The following is a 24,594-nucleotide window of genomic DNA, read 5'->3' on the forward strand; positions in this document are numbered from 1 at the left end:
ATACATACTATAAGGACAGTGATCAGTTACGGTGAGTTATCAGCAGGAGAGAAAAAGAACTGTTTGTAGTGGTAATGAAAATGGCCCATTTCAGCAATTGACAAGAAGATGTAAGGAACTGTGTGGGGAGGGAAGGGGATAAGCATGGGGAAATAGTTTTACTTTGTGTAATGGCCCATCCACTCCCAGTCTTTATTCAGTCAATTAAATTAATTAATTCCAAATTAATTTGCAAATTGGACACCATTAAATTAAGCTTGCATAAGGACTGGAAGTGGAGCCGGCTCTGACTGTAGCCCACAAAAGCTTATGCTGAAATAAATTTGTTGGTCTCTAGGGGTATGTCTACACTACGGGATTATTCCGATATTACATAAACCAGTTTTGTAAAACAGATTGTATAAAGTCGAGTGCACGCGGCCACACTAAGCACACTTTGGCGGTGTGCGTCCATGTACCGAGGCTAGCGTCGATTTCCGGAGCGTTGCACTGTGGATAGCTATCCCGTAGCTATCCCATAGTTCCCACAGTCTCCCCCGCCCATTGGAATTCTGAGTTGAGATCCAAATGCAAAAACAGTGTCGCAGGTGATTCTGGGTAAATGTCATCACTCAATCCTTCCTCTGGGAAAGCAACGGCAGACAATCATTTCGCACCCTTTTTCCCTGGATTGCCCTGGTAGACACCATAGCATGGCAGCCATGGACCCTGTTTTGCCTTTTGTCAGTGTCACCTTATGTGTACTGGATGCTGCTGACAGACACGGTACTGCAGTGCTACACAGCAGCATTCATTTGCCTTTGCAAGGTAGCAGAGACGGTTATCATGCTGCTGTCATGGGTGTTGCTGGCTGGCCTCGCTGAGGTCGGCCGGGGGCACATGGACAAAAATGGGAATGACTCCCTGGGTCATTCCCTTCTTTATGTTTTGTCTAAAAATAGAGTCAGTCCTGCCTAGAATATGGGGCAAGTGTACTAGAGAACCAGAGAGCACAGCCGCTCGGTGTCAGAGCCCCAGAGAGCCCGCAGAAATGATGAGCTGCATGCCATTCTATGGGGTGCCCCTGCAACAACCCCACCCATTGCTTCCCTCCTCCCCCAACCCTCGTGGGCTACCGTGGCAGTGTCCCCCCATTTGTGTGATAAAGTAATAAAGAATAAGAAACACTGACTTTTCAGTGAGATAAAATGAGGGGGAGGAAGCCTCCAGCTGCTATGATAGTCCAGGCAGTACAGAATCTTTTCTTTAGACATGAAAGCAGGGGGGCGGGGGCTGATGGAGCTCAGCCTCCAGTTGCTATGATGAAGATGGTTACCAGCCGTTCTGTACCATCTGCTGGGAATGACCAGGAGTCATTCCCATTTTTACCCAGGCACCCCCAGCCGACCTCACCGAGGCCAGCCAGGAGCACTCGCGGGCTGATGATGACGATGGATAGCAGTCATATTGTACCGACGGCCACCGGGAAGGTGTTGCTGGTGTTCAGTGCTGCAGCCCCGCGTCTACCAGCAGCATGCAGTAGACATAGGGTGACGTATAAAAAAAGTCAAGAAACGGTTTTTTTTTCCCCTTTTCTTTCGGGGGGAGGAGGATGTAAATTGACGACATATATCCTGAAACACCCAGGAAAATGTTTTTGACCCTTCAGGCACTGGGAGCTCAGCCAAGAATGCAAATGCTTTTTGGAGACTGCAGGGACTGTGGGATAGCTGGAGTCCTCAGTCCCCCCTCCCTCCCTCCATGAGCATCCATTTGATTCTTTGGCTTTCCATTACGCTTGTGTCACAGCACTGTGCTGTGGCCTCTGTCATAGCCTGGAGATTTTTTCAAATGCTTTGTCATTTCGTCACCTGTAACGGAGCACTGATAGAACAGATTTGTCTCCCCATACAGTGATCAGACCCAGTATCTCCCGTACAGTCCATGCTGAAGCTCTTTTTGGATTTGGGACTGCATCACCATCCGTGCTGATCAGAGCTCCACGCTGGGCAAACAGGAAATGAAATTCAAAAGTTCGCGGGGCTTTTCCTGTCTACCTGGCCAGTGCATCCGAGTTCAGGTCGCTTTCCAGAGCGGTCACAATGGTGCACTGTGGGATACCGCCTGGAGACCAATGCCGTCGATTTGCGGCCACACTAACCCTAATCCGACATGGCAACACCGATTTCAGCGCTACTCCTCTCGTCGGGGAGGAGTACAGAAATCAGTTTAAAGAGCCCTTTATATCGATATAAAGGGCCTCGTTGTGTGGACGGATGTAGGGTTAAATCGGTTTAACGCTGCTGAATTCGGTTTAAACGCATTGTGTAGACCAGGCCTTAAGCAGTACAAGAATATACCAGGAAGCAAGGCTTCTCGAAGTGGAAATTCCATTGTGAAAATAAAGAGCCTACCTAGTTTCCATGTATATTTAAATACCTGCCAGTTCATTTTTCCATCAGTACTTCTAGCTATGCCAACATCTGATTTTAAAACTAATTTGCCATTTACCATTTAAGTCAGCATCTACCTATAACACAGTTTTATCTAACTTAAGTTCAATTTCCCCCATATACTTAGAATTAAAGAGATGAGGTTCTGGTTGCTAAACGTTGACATTTTAATTGCTCCTCCTATAAAGTGTCTGTATTCAACTTGCTGTCTTCTGCAGACATAGTACAAAACTGAATCAAGTTAATCTTTTTATGTTTGCTGGTATGAGTATGGAGTATAAGTGTGAACAGATCACATTTCACACTCTTAAGACAAATGCACACAAAACCATAAAGCTGCTGTGTTTTAGAAAAGCCATAAAAGGTCACTACCTCATTCTGCTACTTCTAGGGGTTAGTGTTTACCTGCAATGGAAAATTCCTGGCAATGGTAGAGTGATTATTACTGGATGATAAATCCAGGATTAAGTGCCAACCAGTGAAGTGTGAGATTATAAATAGGACATATTTTCTTATAGAAAAAGAATCCTGCATGCAAATGTTATAAATTGTATTTACCTACTTGCATAGCTTATATTTACAATTTAGCTTCATATGAAAGTAGAAAAATCCTTAGCCTGAAGCCCAATTGTTAAAAAGAAAACTTGCATTATTTATTTGTGTGCTATTAGTAAAGTTGTTGAAGGTTTTCATTAAAAGTAAATTGCAGAGAAGCACATTAATTGTCCCCTTGTTATGTTCCTTTTTTAATATGTAAACATTAGTGCATAATTTATTTTTTTTCTGTTTTTTTTTCTTTTAAATCCACGTAAGAATTATCAGGTTTGATTTCTTTTTGCTGGAAGATTGGAGTTGGATGGTCAAATCACAATAAGATGAAACACAAACTACAGTCTGTCATTTAATGATTTGGAATTATAGGGCCAGAAGGGATGATTGCGGTCACCTACTCTGATCTCCTGTGTAATACAGGCCATAGGCCTTCCCTGAATTAATTCCTGTTTAAACTAGACTGTCTTTTATAGTAAAACATCCAGTCTTGATTTAAAATTTTCCAGTGATGGAGAATCTACCATTACCCTTCATAGATTGTTCCAGTAGTTGGTTTTACTACCAGTTACAAATTTGCACCTTATTTCAAGTCTGAATTTGTCTACCTATAACTTCCAGCTAGTAAATTCAGTTGGTCAGATTTGATGTTCACAGTGATCCCTTTGGCCTTGGAATCAATGACTCTAGATTTTGTTATATCTCAGCATGCTATTCTCCTCATTTCTAGTCCCCATGCAGGTATTTATAGACTGATCAAGTCACCCCTTGATATTCTTTTGATAAGATTAGTATGGTGAGCTCCTTGAGTCTAACTATATAAAGTATTTTTCCAGTCCTTGAATCAGTTCTCTGAACCCTCTTCCTGCAGACTTGGGAAGTCAACAGTGCATTTGGAAGGTTAGCCTCACGAATGCGAAAGCTAGAAATTTCTAAATTGCAGATGTATAACCTCAATAGTAGCAGCAGATATAATTTCCACATGATCATCTGTCTGTTATTCCCAGCCTACCAATCTCTTTTGTTTTACCCGGGTAGAGACTCAGGCAGCTGACTCTCATTTATGCCATGATGTCCCCCCAGGACTGGGGTCCTAGTTCAGCAAAACACTTGTGCTTACCTACAAACACATGCTTAAATGCTTTGAGTATATATGGACTACTGAATTGGGGCCTAGCTCCTGCTGGATCAGTCAGGACAAGAAATGAAGCAAAATGTTATCACCATAGTGAAAATGTAATCCGTGCATCCTCAATAATTGATTTTTTTCCCTCCCACACTAACGACCCCAATATGCATGTTGGACAAGAGGGGTAACATGATCGAAATTTGCCACAGCCAACAGGAGATTGCCTTCAGGGTATGATACTGAAGTGGATGAGAATAGTGAGCACTAATACTTCTGCATCAGTAGTTCCACTGAAATCAGTTGGACTTGTGACATGAGTGATAACTGCAGGATTCATCCATTAACTTGCGGTCAAGTGTTTGCTTAGTAGGTCAAATGATTAAAAATGTATTTTGTGGAGCAAGGGCCAATCATTTTACGGAAGTGTTTGTTACTTTACATTGATGAAACCATGTAATAATGTTCTTTGCATTTAATATAAATGTAGTAGTATTGCTGAAATCTCCTGGAATCAGCTTAGGAAAGCGTTTGTTGATTTTACAGCAAAAATAGTTCCTAACTAGCTAAAATCAACTTTCTTAAATTCATTTATATTTTGAAAGAATAACGATGGAAACTTTAAGCCAGATAGGTGACTTTGGGTGGGAATTAAAGTCGATGATTATACCAGTTTAAAATGAAAGTGCCTTCTTACTTTACACATAGCAAAATGTTTGATTTCTCCTATAATAGTATGTTAAATGAAAACAACCACATATTGCAAAAATACATATTGTAAAGGAAATGAAAAATAAATCTCTTAAATGTAATAATAAACAACAAGACAATAGGAAACTGCCATTGTGACAACTAGATTTTGATTGACATGCAGCACAGTGTTTCTGTTCCATAAATACCATTTACAAAACACCCAAAATCTACGTCATTTTTCATATTATTACACTTTGTGCCTTTTAAGAGAATAGAAATGAACACGAAGTATTAATGTAAGAACTTTTCATTGTGTGGGAGGTTTTTTTTTTTCTTTTAACTACAGTTTAGCACTTTCATGGCTTACTAGTAAGACCTTCAAAGAAAAACTGGGTTTTTTTTGTTTTGTTTCCACAGTTGCATTAAAATCTTCCAACTGTACCAGACCTGAGATAAATGGCATTCAGGACAGCTGCAGAACAACTAAGCCTGGAGAAGGCATACGTCTACTAGAAGGAGAACTTTTATTACAGGTATGTTTTACAGTGGATTTAATTGCTGAAGAAGGATCTTTTTTTACCTTTAATAAGCCAGCAGTTAACTGATGGGGTTTAGGAAGAAACTTCTTATAGTCAGATTACTATGTAATTGTCCATTATGGGGTTTCTTGAACCTTCCTCTGAGTTACCTGGTAATTTAAGAGACAGGCTACTGGATTGGATGAACCACAGATCTGATCCAGCATAGCAATTGCTATTTTCCTGCTATCAGGCAATAGTCTTCCAATTCTTTCTTACCCCTTAATCTCTAACAGACTATTTAAAAGAAAAAAAAAAAAACCCCAACAAATACGCAAAACTGTGCTTTGTATTGACAAGGGTTAAAATGCCAGCCATCTATAGCCCAGCTTGGAGACTATTAACTTGGGAATTTATTTAAACATTACTTTTTAAAAAGCACATTGTAGAGCACTTTTTTCTATTTTTGATACCGTCATACTCAAGATGTTCAAATTTATTTTGGTTTCAAACTATTTTGCATGCCATGTTTTATGAACAAGAAAAGCTATTGTGCCATTTTATTTCATTTTGATTTATATTTCTATTGTAAATGCAATTGTTACTGAAATTATTTGGCTTGTAGTAGAATGAATAGGAAGAAAATATAGTAGGTGTCTTTGAAAAACCATCTGAACTGCAGAAAGTCAAGAATGGAAACTTTCTATAAGGTATCCAAAACTCTGCTCACATTTTTATTGGGTAACTAATGCAACTAAACTGATCAGTGTAAAAAACAAAACAAAGTTCTAACTGATCAAGGACCTAGTTAAAGGTTGATGTGGACGTATTTAAAGATGCATGGTTGAGAATGTGAATAGCAGCATAAGATACCACTGCTAGTTACTGAATACAATATACAGCAGGGCTTTAACTGTACCTTTAAGGAACTGGCCCACATAGGGAATAATCATAGAATCATAGGACTGAAAGGGACCTTGAGAAGTCATCTAGTTTAGTCCCTTGCAGTCCTGGCAGGACTAAGTATTATCTAGACCATTCCTGACAGGTGTTTGTCTAACCTACTTTTAAAAATCTTCAGTGCTGGAGATTCCACAACCTCCATAGGAGATTGTCCTCCAAATTTAGAGGAATGAGTAACTGTAGGTAATTTGGTGCAATGAGACTAAGTTCTAGAAGTGAAAAAGAGTTAATGGAGAATCCAGAAAAGACACCATGGGTGAGATTCCATGCTGTGCCTCTGAGGGTATGTCTGCAGTGCAGTAAAACCCCTTGGCTGGCCCGAATCAGTTAACTTAGGCTCATGGGGTCCCAGAGCTCAGGCTTCAGCCTGTGCCCCAGTCAGCTGACGGCTAAAATCTACTTTTAGGCCTCCCAAATTCTGGGTTGATCTAGGGGCTGAAGTGTCAGTCAGTTATAACCCTGGTGGGTTTGTCTAAACTATGGTAACCTGCCCCTCGCTGTCTATGGGCAGCTGTGCTGCCAAGGATCTATGCAACATTATACACTGTGGCTCCACCTCCCCCAGCCCCAGCACATTCCACCAAGTTGAAGTTTCACCTGCAGAATGCCTCCTACACTACAATTTGCAAAGTAGCCCTCAGAAGACTGCCTTCAGCTCTCTTCCTCAGTTCCAGTGCAAGGGGATCTTGTTCCCAGGCTAAAAATGTGAGTGAAAAAGTAAGGAACAAACATAAGAGAGGGGAGAGGGCAAATAATACATTAAAGATGCTATAATGCAAAATCTTCCCTTATTTGTTAATTCTAAAGGCAGAAATTTGCCAGTTGGGAAGTGTTAGTTTTCCAAGGATTTTACTAATATAGAAATATGCAGGCCCATATGACACGCACAATTGGATATTACGAAATTAGATAACAAAGGTAGTGAGCCATTGATGCTTACTGAAAATTCACATATGGTGTTACCAGAGGATTGCATCATGAAACTGGTAAATGAAAATGTCTGTTCCCAGTAAAATAATGGGACAAACATTGTCCCTATATATAGAAGATTATGGAACCATGAACAGAAAGCAGCATAGCTGTATAAAGAACAGATCTGACAAGAAAAAGCATTTACTTTTGTTGAGCAGAAATGCAAAATTATTTCTTGAAGGGAAGGCAATACATTGAATTTGAGAGAATAGTGCTGAATAAAGGTTAGAAAAAGAACAGCTTCAGTTCTTTGTTAAAAAAGAACCAAAAGATCAAACATAGCTGATAGAAAGAACTGTTTTTCCCTGGGACTTCTTCCCAAATTCTTTGAACTGGATTAATACTAGAAGGAATGGGGAAAGAGCTGGGAGAATGTCTTTCTTTAAAAATACATATGAAACTTTTAGCGCTACAATTTCATCAGTTTTGGAACAACTGTATTCCAAGAGTATAGGAACAGTGTTTTGCTTTTTTTAACAGTACAGTTTAGAATAATTTTTGTCAATAAATATTTGGCTGGGGCTCCAAACCGCTGCAGATGGGGTTGTGGGGAGCTCGGATCTGGGGCAGCTACCAGAGATGGTGTGGGGACCGCAAGATATAAATCCACCCCTGGTGATAAATGCTACTTGGTCTTACTCTTGCAATGACTAAAAAGCTTCTTAGCATAGAAAGCAATATCTTGTCTCAGTTGGTTCAGCCTATTACTATAGAGCACCAGTCTTCTGGACCTTGTACTGTCTTCCTTTGTGGTTCCAGGTGTAGTTCAAAGTATTGGTTAAAACCTATAACAATTTGTGATCTTGGACCTAGCTATCTAAAACTTACCCTCTCGGGTCGTGTAATGAAAGATACCATCTGCTGAGCTGCTCTAGGCAGTACTTCATGTGACTAAAATGTTTATAGGTGATGTGCTCACTGGAAGATTCTGTCTTCTCTGTTTGAAAAAGCCTACATTTGGCAATACAAGTTCAGGTCACATATTAGAAGTGAATCAAAAGTTTAGGTTTTACAATCAGGGAGTAGGTGGAGGGAGGGGGAAGTGTTGTGTACAAGTCATGGTTTTTATATACTACTTTGTATTTGTGTTTTTTTTTATTTTATTTATAAGAACATATGATGTCCATACTGGGTCAGACCAGTGGCCCATATAGCCCAGTATTCTGTCTTCCAGCAGTGGCCAATGCAAGATGCATCAGCGAGAATGAACCAAACAGGGCAATTATCTAGTGATTCGTCCCCCAATCATCCAGTCAAAGGTTTAGGGACACACGCAGCATGGGTTTGTGTCCGTGACTTTCTTGGTTTATAGCCATCGATGACCCTGCAATCTCCATGAATTTATCTATTCTTTTTTGAACCCATACTTTGGTTTTCACAACATACACTGGCAGGGAGTGCCACAGGCTGACTGTGCATTGTTTGAAGAAGTACTTCCTTATGTTTCTTTTAAACCTTCCACCAATTAATTTTGAGTGATTATGTTAAGGGGTAAAGAGTACTTCCTTACTCACTTTCTCCACACCATTCATCATTTTGTAGACCTCTATCATATCCACCCTTAGTTGTCTTTCTAAGCTGGTCAGTCTTCTTAATCTGTCTTCATATGGAAGCTGTTCCGTACATCTAACCATTTTTGTTGCCCTTTTCGGTACCTTTTCCAGTTCTAATGTATCTTTTTTGAGATTGAGTGAACAAAACTGTATGCATATTCAAGATGTGGGCGTACCATGGATTTATATAGTGACCATATGTTTTTCTAATGGTTTCCAACACGCTGTTAGATTTTTTTGTCTGCTGCTGCTGTTGCATGTTGAGCAGATATTTTCAGAGAACTATCCAAAATTTCTCCAAGATCTTTCTTGAATAGTAACAGCTAATTTAGACCCCCATCATTTTGTATGTATAATTGGAGCTATGTTTTCTAATGTGCGTTACTTTGCACTTACCACCATTGAATTTCATCTGCCATTTTTTTGCCCAGTCACCCAGTTTTCTGGGATCCCTTTGTACGTCTTTTCATTGTGGAAAACTGATCATTTATTCCTACCCTTTTCCTATCTTTTCAGTAGTTACTGATTCATAAGAAGGCCCTCCCTCTTATCCCATGGCTGCCTACCTTTTTAAGAGCCTTTGGTGATGGACCTTTTCAATGGTTTCTGAAAGTACAAGTACACTATATCCACTGGTCACCCTTGTTTAGATGTTTGTTGACACTCAACAAATTTTAATAGATTGGTGAGGCATGATTTCCCTTTACAAAAGCTGTGTTGACTCTTCTGCCAACATGTCATGTTAATCTATAATTCTGTTCTTTGCTATAGTTTCAACCAATTTGCCTGATACAGAAGTTAGGCTTACTGGCCAATAATTGAAAGGACTGACTCTGGAGCCTTTTTAAAAAACGGGTGTTACATGAGATCCTCCAGTCATCTGGTACAGCAGCTGACTTCAGCGATAAATACCACAATTAGTAGTTCTGCAGTTTTATATTTGTGTTCCTGCAGAACTCTTGGGTGACTACCATCTCATCCTGTTGGTTTATTACTGTTTAATTTATCAGTTTATTCCAAAATATCTTCTATTGACCCCTCAATCTGGGACAGTGTCTCAAATTTGTCATCTAAAAAGAATGGTTCAAGTGTGGGAATCTCCCTCACGTTCTCTGCAGTGAAGACTGAGGCAAAGAATTCACTTAGCTTCTCTGCAACAGCATTGTCTTCTTTCAGTGCTCCTTGGCACCTTGATTTCAAAGACTAAGAATCATAATGATATAATAAAAAGTCAAAAGCGAAGTCATTTTTAAAACTATGCCAACGTTCTAATTAAATATCTGTTCACAAAGGAGAAAGGTTTTAATACATGATACAAATAAATTATGAACACTCCCTTTTGCACTTTCAAACTTTTACAGTTTCCTAATAACCTAGTCACTATTTAGTTTGTAGTTGTCCTTCAAAGGCAATAATAATTCAGGTACTTAGGTAAAAGAGAATAAATCTACTCCAATCACTATTCAGGTAGCAATAAATTGTCACTGATGTGTGACGATAAGTTCCTAAAATAAATATTTGAATGCAAAAGTAAAATATTTATTTTAAGTATGAAATTCATTTATTCATATCGTCCATTGCCCTCAGTCAAAACCAAAGTCAAATCCAACTGCATTGTCTCCACCTTTCATGGGGTGCACTTACTGCTGGTGGCATCTCCTCCTGGGCACTCTGGAGGTTAGCTCTGGCCAGGTTTTGTGCCCTCCCCAGGTGGTGTATCTCCCATAATCCTCTCGCCCTTTGGACTACACACTCCAGGAACCATAACCTCTTCTTTGTGACTCGGCCTTCCAGCCAGCCTTCCAGGGTATGTAATAAAGTTTTTCTAGAATAAATCAGGCAGTCCACTGTCGTCTGCCTGGTTGGCACCAAATCTCCAGTAGCTGGTAGAGGATCCCGGGCCCACCGTCTGCTCTGGGTTCCAGCTCAGAGGCTCTCCAGTGAGTAGCCAAGGCTAGCACTGTCCTACTTAGCTGCTTTCTTCCTGATCCTTTCCTGGCTTCCTCCCTCCCTGGGTTTGCCACCATCCCAACTCCCTCCTCTCAGGGAGTGACTGCAGCCTACCTTTCTGCAGCATCCTCTAGTTACAAAAACCTCACTTTCTGAGAGAGGTGCTAGAAAGAATTTTGAAAGTATTAGAGAGCTCATCTAATGATTGGTGCACAATAAGGCTCACTTCATTTGCTGGTGTAATTTTTTTTTCCTACTGAATAGATCATGTCTTATACAGCATTACTGTAGTGACTGATATGACTACCAGGTACAGTAAATATAACCAGATAATGTGATAGTTGAAAATAAACTACAGTCATAAGCCAGTTCATTTATAAGCCAACACCCCTGCCCAAGATGGATAAGTAAAAAATGGAAAATTTTTATAACCCATTCATAAGCCGACCCTATAATTCAGGGGTCAGCAAACTTTGGCTCCCAAGCCGTCAGGATAAGCCGCTGGTAGTCAGAGATGGTTTGTTTACCTCGAGCGTCCGCAGGCACGGAAGTAAACCTAAGTAAACAAAGTGTCCCGGCATGCCAGCTGCTTACCCTGACGGGCTGGGACAGCAACTGGTGGGGAAATTTTTTTGGGGGGAGAAGCTAGGAGTCAGGGGAGTAACCCCTGTGACCACCCCCCACATGATCCCACCCCTAGCCTGGGACCCCCATGCTCTACCCATCCCACCTTATCTGGGGAGGGCCAGGGGAGGAACTGCTCCGGCGGGCCAGACCAGGCTGCGCAGCCGTAGCATGTTCCAGCGGGCTGGCCGGGCAGCGCAGCCACAGCCTGCTCTAGGGGGTAGGGCCGAGCGGCATGGCTGCTTTGGAGGCTGTGGGGGAGAGCAGTGTGACCAGAAGCGGAGAGACTCTGGGCCTACCTTTTTCTCTTCTGTCTCTGCTGGCTGTGCTGCCTCTCCTTGCTCCCTCTGTTGGGGGGAGGGGCTGTCCCCCACCTTTCTATACCCATTCATAAGCTGACCCCCGTCTCTGGTGCTTCCCTTTTATTAAAAAAAAAAAAATTCAGCTTATGAACGAGTATATATGGTACATAGCAAGGGTACTGTTTTTTGTATAGCACCTAGCACAGTGAGGTCCTTATACATGACCAAGGGTCCTGGTGGTGGTGGTTATAAGGAAAAAATAAGGAATTATCTTCACCAACTTTTTCAAAAGGAACATCAAGAATGATGACCCCAACATTTTCCTTTCTTTACCGCTGTCTGTCTATACTTTCGTTGATATTGTTGTCTTGAAAATAATCCCTAAAAAAAAATGAAAGGGAAAAAATCCTAAAACAATGACTGTAAATTAATATTGATGAAAACTTATTTCCTCAGTGACTAGAAAAGCTAATCAGAATTAAAGGTACTTCGTTCGGTATATTATTATTTTAACTCTAAGCAGATACAGTGAACAAATACCATGGAAGTATTAAGGTGACCAGTTGACCTTTTAAATGGAGCATAACACATACATATATAAAGGACTTACTATACTAGAGACATCCATTGATTAGGTTTAAAATGAAATGAATTTTATTTTTTATCTAGTTTTTAAAAACAGATAAATGACATGATTAATCTGTTGAAACCAAACAAGAAATTGAAGAGTTCAAACTTATGTAGGGCACTTGTATGGTTACAGAACATTAAGTATTATTTTTCTAATAAAAGCTTTGGGAAAGTGATTTATTTTATAGAAACTGAAGTTGCCACTTACCTAACATAACCCATTTTTGGCATGGACAGCCATTTCTCTCTGAACTAAGCATCAGAACCACTATAAAATACGTTGCTCCAGACTGGAGAGATGGCCTCTTCATATTACAATAAGCAGAGAATCTTTGACTTTTGGATGAAAAGGTATAGAAACTAATTTTAGCTGCTGGGCCAGAATTTAATCACTATACAGTTTACAGCATTTTTTTAATTTTAGGTGTATTAGTACTGTATAAGTCGAATCAAAAGAGCACCCAGACAAAGGCCATGACATTTTTGCACTGTGTTCACTTTTAATTTATATTATTTTTTAACAAAACCAGGCACTTTACGTAACTACTTCATGTCATTTAGTCAGCTATGAGATCTGCAGACCTCTTGTATTGGCTATACTATTAATTTAACTCTGTATTCTTTTTAACTCGTACTGTCACTTATTCTTCCAGGATTAGAACTATAATATCCTGTTTATAGGTGGAGGGCATTTCATTTTTTAAAAAGTTTTTAAACAGCTCCAAAATGTGATATTTCTGAATTTTTTTTAAACTGTAAGGTGCTCAAAGAGTCTTCAAAAAGGTAATTTAATGGACTATTTAACCTGATCTTATTAAACCTCGGTAATGGGAAGAACAAATTGAAGTAGTAACTGCACCCTAAAAGGGAGAATTTATGAAATAACAGTTGTGCCAAGGACCACAAATGTGTGGGCGTGGTGAGTAATTCTTTGTAATGAGATTCGTTCTCTTATTTTAGTTTGTAAACATGACAGTATTTTATCATTCATTTACTTTGTGATCTAGAAGTTGTAAATATTAATTTTTCACACTAAACAAGATTTTGAAATGTGTTTATTTGAACACACTGTCAAAGTCTAATTCTAAATCCAACTATGGTAATTAAATGGCAAAACACACTTGGTTCAGTCCCTTGAGACAGCCTTTTGTTAAAATCTTGACTGGAATCCATGAAAGTAAATCAGCACCTTTTAGATGAGCTGCCAAGTCACAAATGTTCTGTTTGCTGTCACAACAATCGCTGTGAACCATATTGATTGTGAGCTCTGATAAATACCCTTTGCGTGACTTTAAATAAGGAGCCACTTTGTCTAGTTCTTCATAAAGGGAAAATTCTCTTTAAAAACATTGTTTGCTTGCAGCGACTGCTAGTAGAGAGGTTTTCAGCTGCATATTTTAAATGATCTGCAAAATGCTTTTTTAATCATATAGAGCTTGATGACTTACTTGCCTCTCCATTTAAGGCTTGTATGCACTATAAGTAAAATAGATTTGGTTCCATTTTGTACTGCACATGGTATTTTATCCATTTAATTGTGCAAACGGTTTGGGTTATCTAAGCCTTGCTAGTTCCATTTGCACCACACATTGGTTGGGAGAATGGTGTTGTGACTAGATCTATATTGGTTTTAGAGTACTGCTCATTACCATTATAACTCAACATCTTCAACAAAAAATCAGTAGCAATAGAGAAGTTACTAGTAAACTTCATGAAATCTCTTTGTGCTTTTCCCTTTTGGGGTTAAAAGTCTGAGATAATGTGTGGGGTTTTTTAATGTATTTAAGTCCCCATTCATTATGATAATTGTAGTGTGGGGTGGACAAGCCTATAAATAAGTAAAAGGTAATTTTAAAGATGTTTATCTGTTATGTACTTAAAATTGAGAATCTATTATGCAATCTGAGCTAACCCTACATTATTCCCTTATTTCTTCTATTATTGGGACTTTTTTTCTGTAATAAACATCAAGACAAAATTCATCCTTGGTGTAAATGACTTAAAAGGACTTACTGTAGTGTTTTTCCTCACTGGTGTTTCATCAGAAATTAATTAAACTCAATATGTAGAATATAAGTATAGTATCTCAACTAACCTTTTACAAATTAATTTACACTTACCATATACCTATTTGGGGTGCATGACTGATTATCAGTTCATGATCTGTAGAGGTATGGCTGTCTTGTGATTTGTGGTATAAGGTAGGAGGGATCTATGGACAGAGTTAGAGGTGACCTGATTATCTTAATCCTGCATTTATGGACTTTTGAATATCTGAGGCTTTAAGATGTAGTTTACTGTAAGTTAATTTCCTGGCTTTCAGGCATTTTATTTTCTTTTGAAATTAGAGTGGCCTATTAGTTTTCCACTCTGAAGTTATTTGATAAATATTTGCAACCTTAGCTACAGTTCATTGTTATAGTACCAAGTCCTCTCAGTTTATAAAAGCACATCTGTGCATTATTATTTTGCACAATAATAAAAAGTGGTAGATAGGAACTAGGTGGTAGTGTTATGTGCTTGGAGAAGGATGGCTTAAAAGTCAGTATACAGAAATGTGTACTTAGGATTTTATTTAAAATCTTTTCTTTCAGATTCAGATTGTATTATACAGCATTGCATACCTTTGTAAAGTACTGGTAAAATCAGGACTTAATTGTCTAACAGTGTAAATAGGGAAATTTTTTATTTCTTTTAAAGTGATGCATTGCAATTCAGACTAAAGCTGGAGGTGCAGAACCAGCCAGTAGGTTTATAGAAACACTGGGATCTATAGAAATGCTATTTAATCTGGAATTCTGTCTTTCAAGCTAACCGATTTGGTGTTTTTTCTTTCCAGGCTTTAAATGGCTTTGTGCTGGTTGTTACAGCAGATGCTCTAGTCTTTTATGCCTCTTCAACCATCCAGGACTATCTGGGGTTCCAGCAAGTATGTCCTTTTTTCTTTTTTTCCCCCACACCCTTACTTCTTCCCCCGCTCTGACAAGTTTTTATTGATTTCTAGAAGATTTTAATTAATGATTTCCTAAGGTTTCAATGCTCATATTTAGTCTTCGATAATTTACATGGAAAATAATCTCAGTTAAATATTTTGAGTTGGATTACTTTGGTACTATACTTCTTTAGTATTAGCTGATATAGTAGAGGAGGAGTCTTGCGCCAAGCAAAATAGGAATATTTTCCCAACGTTGTGTTAAGCAAGTCAGGGAACTTTCACAGTTAAATTGTCTGTGCTGGAACAAATGTTTGAAATCATATGGAAATGCTGCACCATTTACGGTGCAGAATGGTACATCATTCACTAGAAAGGTAATTTTAATAGAAACTTTTCTTAAAAAATGAACTACATATGCTTTAAGGTTAGTTTAATTACTGTATGTATTGGGTTAGCTTACTAATTTTTTTTAGTTCCTTTTGCATTTGTTTTTCTTCAAGTATAGTACCTTTTTTGTAAATAACTTACTGTGTAAATGAAGGAACTGAGTTTTTGTTTAATGATAATATCAGTTAATATATAAGCCAAACAAATTATGTTGTGCTGCAGAATATTAAAAAAAAAAAAATTCCTGTTTAGTGGAAAATGATCATACTGATATCCGGAAGGTACAGTTGTACTTAACCTCTTCACCACCTGGGATTAATACAGATTTGTCTTTCTGGGTGCTAGATATATATCCTAGATGGTGATATATGTAGTTGCTGTTAGACCTAATAGAATCTCCTCTTAACTTTTATCTTCTTAGCCAACAGATAAGGGCATTGGGAATTTTAGTTTAAAAGAAAATGCTCCAAACAAAATATATATTTTTTTCAAGTTACACATCTTTGTTGAAAAATAAGAAAAGTTGGAAAAACAGCATAGGTATGAAATGCACATTGTAACTGCAAAATGTCAAGTTTGCATTTCTTATGGAATGAAAAGTAAAGCTTAAAACTTGCATTAAGATTTAAAAATTAGTATTTCTGGCAGTTTTTCTGGTAATTGACTTTTTTTAATAAACCATTGATAAAGCAAAGAACTAACTAGGTTAAGCTAAACTGTTGCTTCTGCCAAAACCATCTTATTATATTCCTTATGTCCTTGTTATTTAGATACTGTGAGTTAATATAATGACTGATACTACAGAAAGCAAATTTTTTCTAAGAGAACCTACAGCACAGAAATTTATCTTAATTTACTGATCCTGCTTTTGAAATTCTTTTCTTAGCTTTGAAAAGTTTTCCTTCAATTCGTTCAACCACTGATGCAGGAAGTTCTTAATTTTTGGCTCACGTCCCGTTCTTAAGCACCATTACTGCAGATGATAAGGCAGTTTAATAATTAAAGATATAAATGGACCTTAGATAGGGAAAGATTTCAGGCAAACAGAACCAACGTTCAGAGTTTATACTTGTCTTTTATTTGTGAGTTTCTTTGGAACCTTGTCTGCTAGAACAACTATGTTCAAGTTCTGATTGGCACTGTACTTAACTTTGCTCCTATATAAACTGGAGTGTGCTTTAAAAAAAAATCCATTTCATCTTTATCTCCTTTTTTTTTTTTTCTTTTAAAGAGAGACATTGTCATTCTCATTTCTGTATATGGCAAAGCTGTTTTCTTATTTTTACATTTCTGTTAGGCTGTCATGGACAATGAAGAGTGAAAAATAAAACCTTGTTAAATTAAGAGAGGCTGAGCTTTTGTCAGAAGAAAACCAAATTATAACAGGAAGGAATTCAATTCTAATGGGCATGACTGGATTCTTTTATGAGCATTTACAAATGATTTCATGAAACTTGTTCTTCTTAAATACAAACGTATATTATTGTATCTCTAGTGAGATGGGTTGTAATATCCAGTTCAGCAACCAGTCATGTAATTGAAGTCAGTAAGATGACTTTGGTACTGTCATTAGAGATGTCTACCTCTCTCAACTTTTTTCCTTTTTGTGTATAGTCTGATATTATACACCAGAGTGTATTTGAATTGATTCATACAGAAGACAGACCTGAGTTTCAGCGTCAGCTTCATTGGGCATTAAACCCTGCACAACTGACAGATTCTGCACAGAGAACACAAGGTGAGGATGCAATCAGCTAGCTTACAGTTGCCTTTTATGTATTTGTATTCTAAATCATTAATTGTCATTTTAGATAACCATTTATAGCATTTAACACATGACTCTTGAATAAACAAGATTTTAGTTTCACTTTAAATGAAAAATTACAGGTGGAAAATACTGTTTTGAGCACAAATCCCAAGCCTTGCTACTCATTAATTAGGGTGAAATTAATGTGATGCCTAGGATGGATATTATGTTTCTAAAAGTGCCTAAATGTGAGTTTTATTTCCTAAACTGAAGATACAAACACATGCAACAACCAATCAATTTATCTAAACATCTCTGTCAGGAGGGAGGAAAGGTCTTGATCATGTCTCTTTGAATGAAGTGGTGTCCCTTCCATGAAATTATGCATTTATTACACATCCTCTCCTGATTTTGAGCTTGACATCAAATTTGTTAGCTCAGTCAGGATGTCATTTAAATTGTGTGACATATCTTTTCAGCACTTTTGGCCCTCTTCTGCGATGGCTGAAGGGGTGCATTTGTCACATCTTTGCACTGGAAAAGTGCATTGGTGGCTGTGGAAGAGTGGCTTTTTGTTCCCCGTTCATATATGAAGTCTCTCTCATGTACACCCCCTCCTGGGTAGGAGCAGGCAAAAGAACAAAAGGTAGCTGAATACGCAAGAGGGATGGCCCTTAAAACCAGAGACTATCCTAATTGGCCTTATGAGGTAGGTGCCAATTTGATCTTTTGGATTGAGAAGCAATTGTAATATATATCTTACCTATAGGGACTGGGAGAGATGCCTTTATGGCTGGCTTCCTGTAATAACAAATTAACTGAATACTACCTAGTAAAGCCACCAAACTAGTCAGTATCCAGGTAACCATGTAGTTTCATAGAAGGTTAGGGTTGGAAGAGACTTCAGGTTGTCATCTAGTCCAACCCCCTGCTAAGCCATGTTTGGAGATACTTTTTTTGGTGCTAACATTTTTACAATTTACATTATTTGGAAAACCATCCAAAAGTTGTATTTGAATTATCATATATACTAACTTCATTGATACTCTTAAATTGAGCTTTAATAAGGCTTTCAAAGAATCCTGTGGCACCTTATAGACTAACAGACGTTTTGGAGCATGAGCTTTCGTGGGTGAATACCCACTTCGTCGGCATCTGAAGGTATTTGGGCCTTCACGATTGAAACTGCATGACAAAGAGGGCAAGGCATTTTATATCCATAGAGGACAGAAGACCTTTATTAGGTTGAAAACATTTTGGATAAGTGCATTATGGCACTGTAATTTTATACATATGTGGACCAGGCCCCATCTTCCTTTTTATTATTGAATTATTTCTACTTTGAATAAACCAAACAAGGAATAATCCATATTATGGTCATTCTACCTACATAAGGAAATTTGATTTAAAATTTTACAGTTTCTCTTGAACTGTCTTAAATTGCAGACAGATGGCGTACTTCAATATTTAATAAGGTAAATGTCCACTTAGCTAGGTAGGAAAAGACCAAATATCCTTGACCTGTGGTCTTGGCTCATTTAAAGCTCAGTATCCTTCGCAGTTGTTGGTGTTCCTAGTACAAAACAGTTTGTGACTCAGCTATGTTTTTATAGTGTTTATATCAGATGTGTAAATTGACCCAGATCTAGCTGAAAACATACTACAGTGAACATGTCTTTTGATTTAGTATTGGGACTTACTTTAGCAAACAGCTGTTGTCAGAAGACATATTTGTATAGAGTGGTTTACTCTAGAGTGAAAAAGCATTCCAAGATTAAAAATTCCTTTTAACAGCGCAAGCAATTTATAAATAATGTGTGAAAATAATGTTGTGTGAAAAGGTAAGACAGTAGCTTAACCCGGCATCAGTTTTCACCTGAATGGTGGAAGTAATGCAAAAACGGAGCAGGAATATTAGTGCTATGCAGTATGTTTCTAGTTTACTTAAAACTGTTAAACTTTGTTTTCACACCAAATTACTTGTAAATTGGGAAAATACAGCTTTTGGCTCCCAGGTTTTTTTTATTATTACTTAGTTCAGATACATAACAAATGTCACATTTATGATCACAAGGACCCTGAAATGTTAGTGAAAGCATTATCTATTTTAATTCACTTATGATTTTTAATACCATCATCTCATATACCTATATTTGTCTTGATTTGTACTTTTAGTGACCAACGGGATAAAAGAGCTATGGAGACTGAACAAACATTTTACCCATTGTGAGGCATGGTTGGAGTTAAGGGCAGAATGGAAAGGAAAAGTTAATTCAACTAGCCATCCATTTACTGGACCTGTAAATCAGAAAATTTAGTTTCTGATGTTAGAAACAATTAGTTTTCAGTGTAGTGCAAACATTTCACATTTAAATAGTAAATTGTGTGTAGAGTGTGGTAATCTGGATTATTAACATGTTTTCATGGCTGATAACATTTCCTTCTTATATGGAAAAATTGAAAGCATTCCATGTATGCCATTTTGCTGTTTTTACTTTCCTTTTTTGTGTTGTTTTCACAGGGGGAAATAGTAGGTATGACAGTAAGGAAAACAGTATAAAAATGAGTTTTCCATAATGAAACATGGTTCAAAATTTCAGATGTAGCTCTGCTGTGGTGGGAGCAGATGTAGCTCTGCTGTCTTAATGCTAAGATTAAGATTAAGTCCAAGAAAGAACAAGACAGCAATTGAGTACCCCAGACCATACTATTCAGGTTATACTATGTGGATTTCTGTTACAGAATGTTTCTATGAATTACCTGAGTTGTTAATGTTCATATTGCCATTTTTGGCATTCATAGTTAATTATAGGGGGTTTTTAACACCTTGAAATTAGAGTCCAGGTTTCATGACCTTTTAGATCCCTGGATCCAAAAAAGCAGTGCCAGTGTATATGTTTGGGTCTTTTCTATTTCTAAGGAAGTTAGAAGAAACTTTCAGACATTCTTGACTGCAGCTGTAGCATGGATAGTTAAATGTGTATTGCCGAAGAGTGTTTCAAGACTGTATAAAATTACTCCTAAAATAGTGTGTAATAGAATGGTACTGTAACTAATGTGCAACTCATTTACTTTATTATGTTTGATATATGAGAAACAACAAACTAGATCTTACTTGAGATCTAGAATTTAATGTTTGGGGTTTTTTATACCATCAAAATCAGTTTCCTCAATTGACTTCGTGTAGTTTTTCATTGATACTGTTAGTTATTGAATTTCTATTAGAGTAAATGCCAGAGCATATTTTGTGTAGGTTTCACGCACCTGATTAGTTTATGTTAATCAAGCTCTTTGCACAACTCCAAAGCCATGCTGTATATACTGCATAAGAGATCTTATAGTTCTTACTGAAAATAATAATAATATATGGAGATATACCTATCTCATAGACCTGGAAGAGACCTTGAAAGGTCATTGAGTCCACTCCCCTGCCTTCACTAGCAGGATCAGTACTGATTTTTGCCCCAGATTCCTAAATGGCCTCCTCAAGGATTGAACTCACAACCCTGGGTTTAGCAGGCCAATGCTCAAATCACTGAGATATCCCTCCCCTAGGAAAAATTGTGTGGCAGAATTCACCAAGCGTTGGATTGTTCACCCACTAATAGGGAACGTGAGCTGGGATTAGACCGTCGTGAGACAGGTTAGTTTTACCCTACTGATGATGTGTTGTTGCAATAGTGCATGTTCGTATGAATTATTTTGGTAGGTCAGTTTGGTGTGTGTATATTTTGTCTGCAAAGAGTACTTCATTAACTGACATTGTACAGACATAGTACAGTAATTGTAATGTGTAAAATCATGCAGATCATATGGTCAGTTTGCATGTTACTGATGCAATATTTTTGCATTATGTTTCTTGGACCTTAACAGTTGAAGTATAAATTAATGCCTGAATTTCACTTCACCAGCAAATAGTTATCCTAAATTGCCAACACAGTATCATTTTACCACCTCAGTTACACATCCTAAAGTTGCACATGCGTCTGATGGATAGAACTACACACTGATTTCATGATCAGCACTGTACAAAAGAAATCTTGCTGCTTTTGTCGTTTCTGTATTCTGCACCTGCTATTGAGACATCACAATATATGAATAGGAGAATGTTTCTATAAAAATAAACATTTAACAAGTGGCAGTATGCATAACTGAACAGAGCAGTTGGATTTTGTTAGATGCTTGGAGAGTTGTGATTTCCTAATGCAATACTAGGCATCAACAGGAAATGCTGTAGGATTTTCAAAAGGACTCAGTGGAGTTAGATGCCCAAGAAAAATAAATAGGGGTTGACTGCCAAACTCCCTTTGAAAATCCTACCCGTAAGGCAGTGCGGACACTGTCCCTGGAGAAATCTAATTTTTCAAGACTGCTTCAAAACTTGAATCATAAACTTAAAAAAAGAAGGGGTGCTAGACACAATTCTACAGTATGGTAAACAGTTAAACACAATTCTATCAGGAGAACTGGTATTTAAACCGTTTCTAGTGGTGCAGTTAATGTAGGTCTTGAGGATGTTTCCAATTTACATTGTTCATGTTCAGGTCATGACCTGAGATTTTGTTTATGGGGCGGAAGATCATTTGTTATAGATAGCCTTCACTAGGTGTTTCTCTAAAAATAACCCTTATAAATAATCTTTTTCTGCAGGAGATAATGACTTTTCACAGCCAGCAGCCTATTATAAGCCAGAACAGCTTCCTCCAGAGAATTCTTCCTTTATGGAAAGAAATTTCGTCTGCAGATTGCGGTGCCTCCTGGATAATTCATCTGGGTTCTTGGTGAGTATACAATTTATATAAAGGTTTCCACTATTGCCTAAAGTGTATAAAACTAGAGAATGGTGGTAATGGTGCCTAGGAATAAAAAAAGATTGTGTGAATCCATCTCCGCATACATAGAGTTCAAAACAATGCAGCTTTTGTTTACTAGTGATGTTCTGTTTTGCACCAGGTTTTCCGTGTTTGCTTTTTGAGATAGGTTTATGGGGTAATAGATTTCTAAATGACAGGCATCTAAGTATAGCAGCATAATTCTCTATTTTTTTAATTTTTTTTTAATATTAATTAAGGTCTGAAGCATGAATGTGATGGAATTTAAATAAGTGCCACTTTTCAGAGAAGTGTGTTAAATAAATAAATTGATGCGTCAGTGTTTCTCTAATCTGTGATCACTACATATTTTCCTCATCTGAAGGCCATGAATTTTCAAGGGCGATTAAAGTTTCTTCATGGACAGAACAAGAAAGGAAAGGATGGCTCTCCTGTCTCTACTCAGCTGGCTTTGTTTGCAGTGGCTACCCCACTGCAGCCTCCATCCATCCTTGAGATACGAACCAAAAACTTCATTTTCAGAACTAAACACAAACTGGATTTCACACCTACAGCCTGTGATGCAAAGTAGGTACACGGTCGTCTACATAGCTTGTTACATTTCCCTGTACACTTGCAGCTGAAATAGATCTCTGCACCTTTAAAGTGTTTAAATGGATACCTTTAGGTGAGCATTGGAGGTTATTGTGTATTGGGGTGGTAAGTAATATTTTGTCATTAGGTTTTTCTCTTCCACTGCTGGAAGATATAAAGCACTTGTAGATAGAAAGGGTACTGTCTACAGATATCCTCTTCAGAAACTTTGATAATACCTGTCTCCTGAGCATTATCAACACAAAAAATAGCTCTTCAGAAGTGTCTCTATGAATTAGGGATCAAAGTAGCCCCTGGAAGGGATGATTTAGAATACTCTCCACTGATGAGAATGAAGTTCACCCAAATCAAAGCATCTCATCACTTCCTCTTCCTTCTCCTCCTCCACTACAGACAGCTACCTTTTCAATTCAAATAGATGTAAACTACTGTGGAAATGTGATTTGTTGCAAATTAGCTATAAGTGAAACAAAATTATACAGAAATTAACCACATGAAATAACTGTTTTGCACAGTGCTTTGGACCAGTTTCCAAACCATTATTTTGTGTTCATTTAAAAAAATAAACCCTACTAGATTTCTAGATCAACGTAGCACAACCGTGCCCCAAGCATGGCAAAAAGCCCACTAAGTTGATTCCTCCTACAAGATAAAATCCTCTGGCCTCTCCCGATTTTTTTTTCCCTTCTCCTTCCCTTTCTGAAGTCAGATTTTCAGTGTTCTCAGTGCTTTAAATCTTCACTCCCATTTATGATTGGGTAACCCTGGTCAGTTTCCCCTGGACCCATGGTGTACAATGTACAGCCAGATAATCCTCCACCCTTTCTATCAGTATATGAGTATGCTTTTCTTATGTTCCCCCAACTACCACTAGTCCCAATAAAGAAAAGTAGATATGAATATATACAAGAAAAGTAAAATTTACTAGCCATGAGGTTGCTATCTTCATCTCTTCCTCTTTCCATTTTTGTTTTTGTATTTATTAGTGTTTTACCTTCCATCTCCCATTTCTCTTGTCTTTTTTATTCACAAACGGTTTCTTTATTTTGTCTGTTTCCTTTCCTTTCCTTCTTTATTTTCTCTCATCCTTTTGTTACCCACATCTCTTCCCTTTTTCTTTCTACTGCATCTTCCTTTCTTTGGATTCCCCATTTTATTTGCATCTTCCATTTGCGCCCCAGATGTCTTCCTTCCCAGTCTTTCCTTCCACTGAGCATTCCACTGTCTAACTCTCTGGGAGATACCCCCAGCTCCTTCAAAATTATTGCCTCTTCCATTCTTCCTCCCCATTCCTGATAATATCCTGTTGATCCACCAAGGGCTCTTACAGACTCCTGTTGACTTCTATGGAGCATGGTGCTACTGCCAGCACAACTCTTGTGTTCCATTTAGTACAGTGGCGTTCGTGTGCACTCACACTAGCAGCTCAAGTGAGTGGCAGCTGGCATGAAATGCAGAAGATGGAAGAAGTCTTCAATACCAGGAGGAAGGAGATGCTTAAATTATTTTTTTTTTTAAGGGAAGGGGGGTTCAGAGACATTATGGGCATCTGTGCTGCAGAACTAGAGCACACAGTGCCAGCCTCCTTTTGCTGACTCTGATTCAATGGGAAGCATGTCTTCACAGACCACCTAATTACACTATGAGCATCTGCAGACACTTCAGTAACATAAGTGGCATATTCTTGAATACACCCTTGGCTAGAACAGGTGGAGAAAATTGCCCAGAAAACTTATCTAACTAGTAAGGAAATGTTAGGGGGGAAGTTTAATGCCATATTTAGCACC

At 38.0% G+C, this 24,594-nt stretch overlaps 1 protein-coding gene across 1 annotated transcript in view; it reads left to right on the forward strand.

Annotated features, from left to right (window-relative positions):
* Positions 1-24,594, forward strand: part of AHR (aryl hydrocarbon receptor) — a 92,229-nt gene that overhangs the window by 51,040 nt on the left and 16,595 nt on the right. The window contains exons 3-7 of the mRNA XM_050938605.1: positions 5,218-5,333; positions 15,152-15,241; positions 17,249-17,372; positions 22,032-22,162; positions 22,578-22,780. Of these exons, the coding sequence (XP_050794562.1) occupies positions 5,218-5,333; positions 15,152-15,241; positions 17,249-17,372; positions 22,032-22,162; positions 22,578-22,780 (664 nt within the window). The remainder of the gene's footprint in view (positions 1-5,217; positions 5,334-15,151; positions 15,242-17,248; positions 17,373-22,031; positions 22,163-22,577; positions 22,781-24,594) is intronic.

This window comes from Gopherus flavomarginatus, chromosome 2 (assembly GCF_025201925.1).
Source record: "Gopherus flavomarginatus isolate rGopFla2 chromosome 2, rGopFla2.mat.asm, whole genome shotgun sequence".
Lineage (NCBI taxonomy): Eukaryota > Metazoa > Chordata > Testudines > Testudinidae > Gopherus > Gopherus flavomarginatus.